This window comes from Dendrobates tinctorius, unplaced genomic scaffold (assembly GCF_039654945.1).
Source record: "Dendrobates tinctorius isolate UK_male_01 unplaced genomic scaffold, ASM3965494v1 ptg000046l, whole genome shotgun sequence".
Classification (NCBI taxonomy): Eukaryota; Metazoa; Chordata; class Amphibia; order Anura; family Dendrobatidae; genus Dendrobates; species Dendrobates tinctorius.
The window spans coordinates 28,248,502-28,261,861 of NW_027361714.1; the positions used below are offsets into that span (position 1 = coordinate 28,248,502).

Here is a 13,360-nt window from a genome sequence, read left to right on the forward strand (position 1 = left end):
TAAGAATAATAATATTATGGAACATCTTTTTTTGAACAAACTAAAACAGCACAGTAAATCATACAGTTTATATATCTCCACAATCAGCTTACGGAGATAAATACAATAGCGGCATCCACTATGAACTTTAAAATGATAAAAGTAAGAGCTTTTCCAGCTTAAAAGAAAAATACAGACATAATTTTTTTTTTCCTGGATATTGGAAAAAAAGAAGAAAAAAAAAGTCTTCTATTTTTGCACTTTCCAGAAATGTATGGACATTTGGGTAATCCTTCCTAGATATCCACTGCAATAAATGCACCATGATTCTAAACTAATCTAAAGCCAGTTTATAAGGGACCCTGGCAGGGCCGGACTGGCGATCTGGCAAATGCCACAAGGGCCTGTCTGGTCGTGGGCTGCCTTGTCTGCTATGTTTACAGAATCCGTGTTCTCAAGACACCCACACTGCTAAGAGTTGAGACGGAGCACAAAGTCGCTGACTCCATCACTTACCCCAGCAGGCCACAGGTATCATTACAAATATTGGTTTTGTAATAAATCTTGCTTTCCTCCATCCAGGGTAATATTAGTAATATATCCCGTCTGGGGCTTGGGGACTGGGACAGCATGGGCCTGTGTGATTTCAAATGCCAGGGCTGAATTTCAGTCCCAGTCCATGCCTGGATCCTGGACATCCACTTTTATGGTTTATAAAATGTCCGTCACTCTAGTTGACAGCATTTCCCAACAGTGAGTGAAAAGAGGACCTGTCAGCGTTTCTGAAGATTACATTGTGCCATTCCTCCTTCCAGAAATGTGTGAACACATTGACAATAGGGTGCTAACAGTGTGTGTATGTACACAGTCTGACATTGACAGATACATACCATACTAGTGGGGCCTCTGACAGGGGCTATGGTAATACCCAGTTGTAAATCTATTTGTAATTTCTAACGTAAGAAGCGATTGCCTAAATGCAAAATCCTGTAATGACTAGATGCAAAAATTACAGATACAGCAAATTTCATGTTTTTTTTTTCTCTTTTTAGTTACCCGTGTGAGATTGCATATTCTGAAGATTCGGCTGATGACATCACAATCCATCGAGCACGACATGCATTCCACTTGGATTGGACCGTACCGCAGCATTCCCTCCTCTGGCCAGTATTGTGGACAACCCTGTGGGTGACAATCCATACTTAGTCAATTTAACGATAGTCCATTTTCTGTAACATAGACTGCATACTAAGCCTGGGGTTACACTGTGACGGCAATCGTCAGATGCAACTATGATCTAGCGATAAAAAAAAAAAAAGACCAAATCACACACAAGATGCGCGCCCATCGCATATGACTTGCATTGAAGTCTATGATAAGTGAGTCGCTTGCAAACAGACATTTAGAAACATTTGTTTTTAGTAGATCACTGTGGGACAAAATAAGAAATCATTAGATTCCACCTCTTGATTTGAGCGCAACTCGTCACGGTGTAGCCCTAGCCTAAAAATCAAACAGCAAAATGACCTGTGTCAAGTCCACTTCATTCAGCATTACTAAGGATGAGCAGCCGTAGTCATATACTAATCGCCAGAAATCCTTCACAGTGTTTGGCAAGGGATGCTGGGTGACGATGAAGGCAGCCGGCTGTCTGTAGCTCTGTCAAAGAGAACAGAAAAAAAGATGAAGACATGCATTTAGCAAGAAGAGACAAAGGGCAGAAAGATGGACAGGTCTGCCAATAAGGGCATGAGAGCCAACAGCTTTATATTTAGAAGCTCCTGATATAGCTATATAGAGGCTTTCACAGGGTCCGAGCTGTCAGAAGCCGAAAAGGAGGTGAAGATTCTTACACTGATCCACACAGGAAAGCTATTCCGAGCCACCGACTCTGACGCCCTAAAGTCACCGAGCATTAAGGCCGTCACTGTGGCATGGAAATGATTTGAGCCTGATGCATTGAACACATCCCACCCGACATTCCCCGATGTATTTTATCACACTGAGCGTCACTTAAACAATTATCCTAAATGAAACAAATAGCGCTGCCTCTTCTAAATGCAACAGAAAACGCTCTGCCTAATGCAGTTCATTAAAGTCTCCATTTACAACTTAATGTATCCATTAATTATTCAGCGTGAAGAATCGGTGAACTGGAATGGAGTAAACATCGCAAAACAAGCCATACCGCAGCTCGGTGACATGCAAACAAGGATACATGCTGCTGTGGCTTTCGCCAATTATGGCTCCTTATATTCTTTTTCCATTTACATTTTCGACTTGTTATTGAAATCCATGTTGCTTGCACCTTTCTCTGTAATTACACATCACTTTCGCCACCTCCTTTACGCTGCGCATTGAGCAACCAGCATTAACAGAACAGCTTGGTTCATTGACTCTGTTCTCTAGAAGTGGTATTCAGCTTCTAAAGTGAGCAGATGTGTAAGAAATCTCAGAGTGATGCACACGAGAACAGAGTTACGGCATAGTACAACTAAATGACATCTGGGAAGAAGTGAACGCCTGTCACCCACACTGTGGCCTTTGAGGTTCAACCATCTCTGTAGACTGCCTTGGTAACCTTGAATGCTACTAAGCTCTACATTAATAGCTACAGAGGAAATAAATGGACCATGTGAAGGCTTCATTCCCACTAGAGGTGAACCCTGGAAATGACAAACAACTCGCCAACGCTTCATGGGAATTCAATTTCAGCGAACGACAACAGGGCTTTAATTACTGCCCATTAGTTTCCTATTTGTTTTGGAATATTTCGCAGCACAGATCCATCAATCACAGTGTATCAGGCCGATTCCTGTCCTCTACACGCATCATGCAGAGAGAGAGGTCTCCTTACATCCACCAGGGCTGCATTGATGTAATTGCTGCTCTCCCCGTCTATGGTAATTAAGAAGGGCAGACATCTGTCAGGCGGCAGCAGGTCCATGAAGCGGTTCTTGTCGTGGTTCCTTGGTAAGCAGGCTATACTGCAGTCTTCGGCCTGTAATCTTGGAGTCACAGAATTCAGCGTCTGCAGGAGAGACAGTCATTAGAGACAAAGTACTGCTCTTATCGAATATTGGGACAGGAAAATTAGCCGATATATCTGTGGTGTCAGTAACGTGGCTTAACTTTAGCAATAAAGGACTGTAAAACATGGAAACAGAAGGAATAGAAACAATTACCCCATGCTATACTACAGTAATTCTCTTAAAAAGTGTCCGTCAGTGGGATCAACGCTCCTAAGCCATCTATATGAGCATGCAGGTCACAGAAAGTTGAATAAAATTATATCTTGGTAGCTGTAAACTTATGTCTTTTTCTGGAGAAATACATGTTTATCTTAAGGAAACACCCCATTAATATTTGTCAGTAAATTTGTGTATGTAATGTAGTGTGAATGCATCAATATACCAAACCTACCGCTCTCTGGTATGAAGAGTCATTCTGCTCCTCTTCTCAGTGACATCACTGCTTTTCGACCACGCTATGAGCAAGTCGGAAATCTCTTTTGCAATGTAAAGCCCCGGTCACACACAGCGATCTCGATAGCGAGATCGCTGCTGAGTCACAAGTTTTGTGACGCAACAGCGATCTCACCAGCAAGATCGCTGTGTGTGACACCTATCAGCGACCGGCCCCCCTGCCGGGTATCGCTGATCGTGCTCGAAAGCCCTGGACTTTTTTTTGATTGTTGGTCTCCCGCTGGCCAGCACGCATTGCTACGTGTGGCAGGTGGGAGAGCAACGATCAGCGAGCTCCCAGTTCGTATCCAAGGTAAACAGCAGGTTTCTAAGTGCCGCGCGGCACTTAGAAACCCTCTGTGTACCTTAGATACCAGGGCGCTGGTGCAGGGAGCTGGTAACCAAGGTAAACAGCAGGTTTCTAAGTGCCGCATAGCGCTTAGAAACCCGATGTTTACCTTAGATACCAGCTCGCTGGTGCAGGGAGCTGGTAACCAAGGTACACAGTGACGCGAGCACTCGTCGTCGCTGGTGCTGATCGCTGGTGAAGCTGCCTGTTTGGCAGCTCACCAGCAATCATGTAGCGACACACCAGCGATCATCACAAGGTTGTATCGTTGTCGGGATCGCTGGTGAGTCGCTATGTGTGACGGGGCCCTAAGCCTATGAATGCTCCATACACTTAAGGGGGTTTTACACATAGCGATATCGCTAACAATATCGCTAAAGCATCACCGATTTGGTGATGCAGCAGCGATATCGCTATGTTTGCTATTTACCTCCGACCGGCTCCCCCGCTGTCCATCGCTGATCGCGCAGCTCCATTTCTCGTCGAGCGCTCCCTGCTGGCGCCGACAAGCGACGCGTGGACGGAGGACGTCAGGATTACCACGTCTGAAAGGTAAGTATCGTCCGCTGTATCGCTGCTGCATCGCTGTGAGATCTTCCTGTGTGGAAGCACACTAGCGATCATTTAGCGATGCACCAGCGATCCTGACCGGGTCATATCGCTGGTCGGAATCGCTGGTGCATCACTAAATGTAAAGGGGCCTTTACATTGCAAAAGCCACATCCAGGTCATATAGAGTGCAGTGTGATCCCAGAGAATCTGCAGAGTGGAGACATCACAGAGAAGAGAACCAGACTGACTACATACTGGAGAGCAGCAGTAGGTGGATATATTAACACCTCACACTACACACCATACACATATACGCACATTTAATGAAGAAAAATATTCATGGTAGTGCTTGTTTATTATGTAAATGAGCTGTTAAGAGCCAAGGACCGGACATACACTACTCACAAAAAGTTAAGGATATTTGGCTTTCACATGAAACTTCAGGATGAACCTAAATTGCACTCTAACCTTTTCAGGTGAACTTAATGTAACCTTCTCTAAACTTTTGACTACACATGTCCAACTGTTCAATGTTGCAGTACTTTTTGCACAACTTATTCTCTAACAAGGAGCTTAATGGCAAAATTCACAACAGGTGTTTGATCCTTGAATCGCCCATTAAATTTGGGGGTTCAATTAGAATTTGTATTTAAACAGTTCTCCTCATCATGCTATTCACGTTTTGACATCATGAGACCAAACCGACACCTAACAATTGATCAACAATACCTCGTCATTGAAACGCTTCAAGCAGGATGTTCTCAGACAGAAGTGGCCACTGAGCTTAGAGTGTCATCAGCAGGTTGCAACAGAGATAGAGACTGGAAAAGTCACAAAAAGGCATAGAAGTGGATGTTCTTTGGCCACATCCCATACTAATGACCGTTTCCTTGTGAACAATGCCCTTTGGAACCGGATGATGAATGTCAGACAACTCCAATTAAGGGAAGTGGAAAGGCACACAAGTGTCACATCAGACCATTCAAAATTGTTTACGTCAGCATGGTCTGCGTGCTAGATAACCTGCAAGAGTACCTTACCACACCACCAGCCACATGCTGGTCGTCATCGTCTTGCAAGGGTCAGGGAGCATCTACTGGACGAGAGAACAGAAATGATGGCCGCTAATGATGTTGGAGATGTCAAGGAGAGCACAATGCATCAGCCACTGCTGTCACCAGATGAGCCTTTGGTGGTGGTTTTACAGGGTGGGCAGGTGTGTCTAGTCAATATAGAACTTCCCTACACTTTGTAAATGGTACACTGATAAGCCTTTACTACTTGAATAACATTAATCCAGTCACTGTCCTTCTGCATGAACGACACAAGCCTAATTTCATATTCATAGACTACAATGCTTCAGCTCAGAGGTCACATCATTAGGGAAAGGCTGTTGGAGACTGGGGTACCTCAAATGGAGTGGCCTGCACTTTCTCCTGAATCCCATAGAAAACCTATGAAATGAGCCAAGTTGCTATGTAGAGACTCGTAACTCTGTACCCCAGAACTTCAGTGACCTCAGAGTCACCCTTCAAGAAGAATGGGATGCCATACCTCAGCAGACAACCACCCGACTTGTGAACAGCATGAGCTGTCATTGCGAAGCTGTAACTGATAGTCAAGGCCACGTGACAAGTTATTAAGACGCTGGCATTTTTTGGGGGTATACCCACCACTGTTGTTGGCTTTTGTTTCAATAAATTGTTTGAGATGAGGAAATCACCATTGAATGCTTCTACTTAAATGCCCTACTTTCATGCTAAAATATCACTGTAGAGTGAACTTTTTACATTTTCCATTAATTACACCAGAACGCCAAATATCCCTAACTTTTTGTGAGTACATTAGATCTCCAGGAGACTCTGCCTCCAGAGCTTATTTACAATGACAGTAGGTGCTACTAGTGTGAGACATGTAATGACTCACAATCTGCTCTCATGCCCCTAGGCATAACAACGCCTTTAAGCTGGTAATAACCATATGAATAGGGAAATGGTTCAAAGTCATTAAAGTTTTTAATTCAGTAGTATCATATGGAAAAGGGATCTACACCTAAGGTATAGAGAATACAAATTATACTTCTCCTGCATATGACAGGAGGAATGATTTAAGTCTTTTTCATATTGTTTCATTGATCATTTTTACAATTAAGCTAGCCCTTGTGTTTTGGGCATCATATATCTTGATGTTCATTATATTTTATAAGGGTACAGCCTCATTTCTTTCATTTTCCTGCATGTTATTGAGACATGTGTAAAGATAAAATTAAAGGAAACCAGCCACATTGTACATGCAGTCTGATCTGCGGACAGCATGGTACAGAGAAGGATAAATGAAGCAAAATGAATGGGTTTATTGGGAAAGTTTCAATAAAACTTGTATTTTATTAACTGAAATCCCTGGTGTTTGGATCCATGAGTCCAGTGGGCGGTCCTACTCAGTGACTGACAGCTATCTGTATGCACAGTCATACAGGGAAGTCTGTCAGTTACTGAACAGGACCGCCCACAGGACTTGTATGCAAACACACCAAGAAATTCATTGAATAAAATGTTTTACTGAAACCTTTACAAGATGAATGTATCTCAATCTGATCAGCTCCTCCTGCTGTACAACATTCTGCCTGCAGATCAGATACTATTTCCCTTTAAGGAGCTGGGATGTCAAAGAATGCCAGCCTTTTACTACAAAACTCTGCGCTCTTATAATTTTTAACATAGAGACTTCTTCATCTCAGTGGTGAAGCAGTTTTTTATATTTTTATTCTAGGTTTTGTGCGAAAAAAAGAAAAATGTTGCAAACGTCACACAGAAATATGCAAATCTGTAGGATAAGTAGATACTTATAGTGATTTGAGGATGTGTCAATTTATGGAATTCCACTCGATTTGACATTTTAGCAGAAATGGGTACATAAAGATCAAGCTAAAATGTACTTTTTAAATTTAAGTGAAAATCCTGACACAGCTAAAATTAAAGTCAAAATCTAAAAGTAGACTGAAGCGAAGTAAACAACATAATGAAAACCACTTGGCTGATATAAACTGGGACTGAATGGCTGGTTGTTTGTACACTATTGTTCCTTCTGGATATCTGATCATGGTGACTTCAATTCTAACAACACAAGGTTCCTTGTCCAGCAATCTGCGGACTGACTAATCTGAAGTCTCCAAATAGGGGCCTAAATTCAATTTACAGTCACGAGTCACTATTATTATTGGTAGTGATGAGAGAGCGGGTTTGGATAAGGTGTTATCTGAGAATGCTCAGGTGCTATCAGAGTATCTTCGGCGTGCTCTAATACTATGTTTGAGTTGCAATGGCTGCATGTCTCGCGGCTGTTTGACAGCTGCAACCAACACATGCAGGGATTACCTGTTAGGCAATCCCTGCATGTGTTGCAGCTGTCGAACAGACGCGAGGCATGCAGCCATTGCAACTCAAACATAGTATTCAAGCATGCCAAAGATGCTCTAGTAACACTCGAGCATGCTCGAATAACACCTCGCTCATCACTAGTCTTTAGTAAAGTACATGCAGAGGGATATACAGATGGATGACTACTTCTGACTTGTGAATAACACACAAAACACATCTTGCTTCACCCACTTAAAAGGGTAATTTCAGGCTTCAAAGAAATTTCTTGAGTCACTATGTGGCTGCAGATTGACAGATCCCTGACAGTGACACTTTTAGAAATTTACTGCATTGCCAAGTAGTCATCAAGCGTCTGCAAGCATGTGATTTGCATAATTGAGGTCAAGTGCCAACTAGCTTCTCATCCACTTTTCTCAATAGAACGATATGAGCCGGATTCCCAAAACGCAATTTGGGATTGCAGCATTTTTTCCCAAAAATACATTTCTGTTCCCCGCACTGCTAAATACAACACAAAAGGAGAGCATATAAGCTTGAAGACATGAAATGTACACTAACATACTTGCAATACATGAAAGAAAGAGAAGCCTAGAATACATACTGATAATACCTGGAATTCATCTTTGAGATGTGACGAGTTGGTCTGGGAGTCTATTCTGATCATGTCAAAGTACGCGGCTTTAAATTCACACACTGGAATGGCAGTTTCTCCGCATAGGCATGCTTCAAGGATGGCATCGTGGATGAAGATGTACTGCTCCTGTGTACACAGGGAAATAGAAACATACAAGCATTAAAGAGGACCTGTCACTGGAGATTTTTAATTTTACCTAGGCACCTCCTCCAATTGCCGATATTTTGGAACAGGGTTTTTTTTTCTGTGTCTCTCTGTTCCAACAAAATATTTTCCAGTAATGAAGACATAAATTTTGATAAAATGAAAAACTGTTCCTGAAACAGTGATACAAGAGCAAGTGGAGGAGGAGATCCGTTTAAATGTGTAAGGTCCGCTTTAAGAGTATGTGCACACGATGTTTTATAAACACCAACATACTTCTCAAGTATTTCAAGTAGAAGATGCTTCAGGAAAACGGAGGCAGCGTTTCTTCCTAAAGTGTCTTTTTTGGCATGTCGAGTGGGCTTTGTCACCTCTAGTTATTATTTTTTGTATTATGTATACAATAATGTAGTTTTAAAGGCATTCAAAGCCTTAAGCAGTTAAAGAAGCAAAAAAGACTGAACATATGCATTATTATTACTTAACGGCATTCAGCTTGATCTCGAACCATGGCAACTTGATGGATGAACGCTCTGTAGGCATACTGATTCTGGCAAGCCTAGGTAGGTCCACCAGGGTCTTCCTAGTTATCTAGTCTTCCTGTTCACCTTTTTGCCTTTATTCCTCTGACCATGATGTCCTTCTCAGTGATTGCTCTCTTCGCATGAGGTGTCCAAAGTAGGCAAATCGTAGCTTGGTGATCCTTGCTTCTAGTGACAGGTCTGGCTTGATTTGTTTGTTCTTGTTACCATTCATGATATTGATAACAACCTTCTCCAGCACCACATTTCGATGGCTGATCATTGATTCTCCTGTCTTGTTTCTTTATCATCCAAGTTTCACATCCATATGATACTGCAGAATAGACCAGACTATGTACAAGCCATGTCGTAAGTCGCCAGCGAAACATTCCTCGATTTGAAGACCTTGTCCACTGACTTCATTGTTGGTTTGGCCATAGCTATTCTGTTATTGACTCCCGATGTTGTCGCCACATATTAAGTGATCATGCAAAGCAAGTCAATTTGACATGCCAGTGCACATGTCCACTTTTTAAAATCTTTTTAAAGTGTTTTTAAATCGAGTTTCAGAGCAGACCCACCTGAAAAAGACATTGTCATGTGTACATACCCTTAGTCACTTTTATTTTCGTGTGCTCAATTCTCATGACCCCACCAATTACACATTCGAAAAGAACATTAACATCTGGTTAAAATAGGAAGATGCAACTCCATGTAACTTACAGTTAATATTAAAGGGGTCGTCCACTACTAGGACAACCCCTTCTCAATCTGTATGTTTGCCTCCAATAATAAAAGTAACACATAAACCCCTTTAAGTAACTGAAAAGTAGCCAATTACCTCTGTTTGGACCATGTTGATTCGGCGAGAACGCAGAGCTTTGACACAATTATAGATGTCTACAACTCCTTCCCGCTCTGCCATGTCCAGCATGATATCAATAACTATGTAACAGCCAGTGCGGCCAGCGCCAGCGCTAGGAAACAAAAGGAAACATGATAGCATGAGCATACAGAGCAGGACATCTTTGATAAATAAGAATTTGATGTAAGATGGGATGTATCTGGTTGACTGCTGGTATTCTGACCACTGGGCATCAACCGATACGATGTCACATGAATGGAGTGGAGGTCAAGCTTGTGCATCTGCGTTCTCTTCATTTTCTATGAGGCTGCTGGAAAGTGCAGTACTCGACTATATCCAGCTCTCCCTTGAAAATGAGAGGATGTATTGGGTTGAAATGTGCACATGCTCAACCTTTGCTCAATTCAGACATTTTCCCAGAACTTGATTTCAAGATGGGTGGGAGAACCAACAGTTGGGGACCCAGCGATCTCTATGTAATCCCCTATTCTTTATATACCTGGTACAATCCTTATAACCCTTAAAAAATAACCTGACTTCTCATGCACTTTTCTAGATTAATGTATTTCTTTAGAAAAAATTCACAGGGATAAAATTAAAAAGAACCTTATAAATCTATTAACTGGTCCAAATGGGGAGTGAAATGGGAGTTCCACGAGTTGTGTATAACACGCCTGGAGTGGTGACCGTTTCACATGACCCACAGTAATGTGGGATCAGGAGAACTATGAGAGATCTATTCAACATGTGAATTGGCTTTGATATTCCATGAGCAGTCCTTTTCTCTGACTTAATCTAAAGGTTTTACTGAGCCATATAGAGGAGATAAAGCTGGGGGAAATGATGATGCTTTACTGATAAAATACCTTAGATCTGTCATTTTCTCTAATAACCATTCTTACTTTTCTCAGACAAGAGCAGAGAGGTTTTCGGAACAGAGCACAGTATGGATTATGGCATCTTTGCAATTAAACTTTTCTACTTTGAACAGGTTTCCTGTTCTAGATTTCCTGAAAAGGAGCTGTATTTGTGAAATAATAGAACAAACAAGGAAAACTAATACTTGTAGGAAAAAAAACAAAAACTGCCTGCTAGGCATCTAGCCTGACCAGATAATGGAGTGTGGAGGACAATAGGTTACATCCCATGCATATGAGTGCAGCACATACATCCCCTGATTCTCATTAGCAGGTGTAGCACAGGCAGGAGATAACAGCTCTGGGTCCCGACTCTCCGACCTGCCTCAGCATTCAATCACAGAAGATCAATACCAAGAGGTTTTCAGCCCGGCTATTTGTTTACACTTCACCACCGTCGGAATAAAACAAGCCGAGAAGCACATTCGACAGTCTGATTTATTAGAAGTGCATTCTCCATCCGCTCCTTTCAGGAAAATGGAAGCAAGAGCGCTGCTCGGAGTTATTTAAAGCAGCCAACTCATTGTCTCAAAATGACACCGGTGTTTAGGTAAACATGGAGCGGTGAGCGGCTCGCATCGAAAAAGGCATGGCAGAACGTCCACGTTGTTGGAAAAGACTGATTTAACTTTCTCCAAAGGTAGGAAATGAGACCAGCAAAATAAATTAACTTAAAAGGCCCATTACTAGTAAACAACTTTACCCTAAAATCTGTAAAGCCTCTGTGCAGAAAAACAACACAACCATAAATATTTTGGAACTTTTCTTATAACATTTCCATTTACGACTCCTGCCTCCATTAAAGCGAATCTGTCATCAGGTTTTTGCTATCTCATCTGAGAGCAGTATAATGCAGGGAAAGACGGATTCCAGTGATGTATCACTTAGTTTACTGGGTGCAGCAATTGTGACTCAGAGCTTTTAGATGTAGCAGAGCTCAGAAAGCTAATCCTGCCCACGCACGGCTGTCTAAAGATATTGTCTATTGACTGTGAGCTACCTATCATAGGAGCGGCGTGGTAAGATCAGGGCTCGTATGAGCTGTGGTCCAGGCAGTGATAATCTTTTAGTGATAAAACCTTTATTGTATGGAAACAACAGCACATAAATACATTAATATTAGGCTATTATGCAAAGCTTATATCCTATTCCACAGTGCTTTACAGACAGTCATTGGGCCTAAATACCATATCATTATGTCTTTGAAGTGTGGGAGGAAATCGGAGTACCTGGACGAAACCCACACAAACACAGGGAGAACAAACTCCTTTCACATATTGTCCTTGGTGGGATTTGAACCCAGGACTCCAGAGTAGTGCTAACCACTGAGCCACCGTGCTAACTGAAACAGCACTGAAGTCAGTGTCCCCACCACTATAACATACACTAACCTGCAATGAACCACAATGGGACCAGCACTTGGAGGGTTGGACATTTTCACTCTTCTTATAAAGGACAATAGTCCGGTGGCATGGTATGGTACGCCATGGTCTGGCCAACCAGTGAAGTGGAACTGCTTGACTTCCCTGATTTCATTATACCCTCTCTGTAAGAAAAACAAAACACCATTTCATATACTGTTGTTCAGGTTACAGCACCAGATATCATCTTCAGAGCAAGGATGGAGAAGAAAAATCCAGCTCTTAAAATATAGTGCAGTTAGAGAAAAATAAATGTAGTAATACCTGCACTGAGAGCACCCGCGTTTCACTGAGTTATAGCACGAAGGAGCAGGTTGATGGCAAATGATTGCTTTATTCCAGGATATTTTATAGTACTATCAAGCAATCAATTGCCACCAAACTGCTATCTGCAGGAGAAAGAATCTCGCTTCGCTGCACTACAAGCAACAAATGTCTACTGAGCAGTAACAAATAATTAATCCAGAGGAGAGCAAACATCCGACACGACAAGCGGCAAAACAGACAGCTACAAGCGCAGTTAGCGTTATACTCGTCTTACAAATGCATAATGCATGTTGTGACAACAGTGACATTTTACATCTGCTCATACAGAATAGCAATTCCAGCCAGAGCGCAAGGTGTAAAATGCAAATAAAAAAATAAAAAAAATTGCATAACGTATTATTATCCATCCATATGGATGTATTAAGAGTATTTTTACATATTGTCTGTTTTAGAGAGGTTTGCACCCAAAAACCAGTTGCATTGATCAGAATAGGGATGTTTTTGGTAATATACATTTCAAAATATCTGCAAGTATTCACAGTGCATGTGACACTCTACCCTTACAAAATAAATGTGGTTCCTAGGGTGTGATCACAATTCATCGCAGGAGATCTGGAAAGTCTTTTCCCTAACACAGCTATGTGCACAAGCCGTTATATAGTTCAAAATACAAGGCATGTCATTGAATTAAGGTATATACTTGGGCTCCTCTGAGTACCTGTAACTAGTACAGCGATATACAGTATGCTATAATTGTACAGACGCTTCTCCATTACTAAGCCGTGGGCTTGATGTCACCAGACAATACAAAAGTGACATCAACCAAACTTACCACTGCTACAAGACAAGTGGGAAGGGCTGGGCAAAGTG

The 13,360-nt window shown here is 41.9% G+C and overlaps 1 protein-coding gene across 13 annotated transcripts in view; it reads right to left on the minus strand.

Moving 5' to 3' along the window:
- Positions 1-13,360, minus strand: part of PTPRK (protein tyrosine phosphatase receptor type K) — a 445,942-nt gene that overhangs the window by 16,266 nt on the left and 416,316 nt on the right. For 7 of the 13 annotated variants that reach the window (XM_073575792.1, XM_073575782.1, XM_073575786.1 and 4 more), the window contains 6 exons: positions 12,194-12,348; positions 9,862-9,997; positions 8,323-8,481; positions 2,837-3,010; positions 1,507-1,638; positions 1,036-1,161 (listed from right to left, as the gene is read on the minus strand). In XM_073575792.1, the coding sequence (XP_073431893.1) occupies positions 1,036-1,161; positions 1,507-1,638; positions 2,837-3,010; positions 8,323-8,481; positions 9,862-9,997; positions 12,194-12,348 (882 nt within the window). The remainder of the gene's footprint in view (positions 1-1,035; positions 1,162-1,506; positions 1,639-2,836; positions 3,011-8,322; positions 8,482-9,861; positions 9,998-12,193; positions 12,349-13,360) is intronic. The other 6 variants (XM_073575783.1, XM_073575791.1, XM_073575790.1 and 3 more) reach the window with 1 other exon arrangement.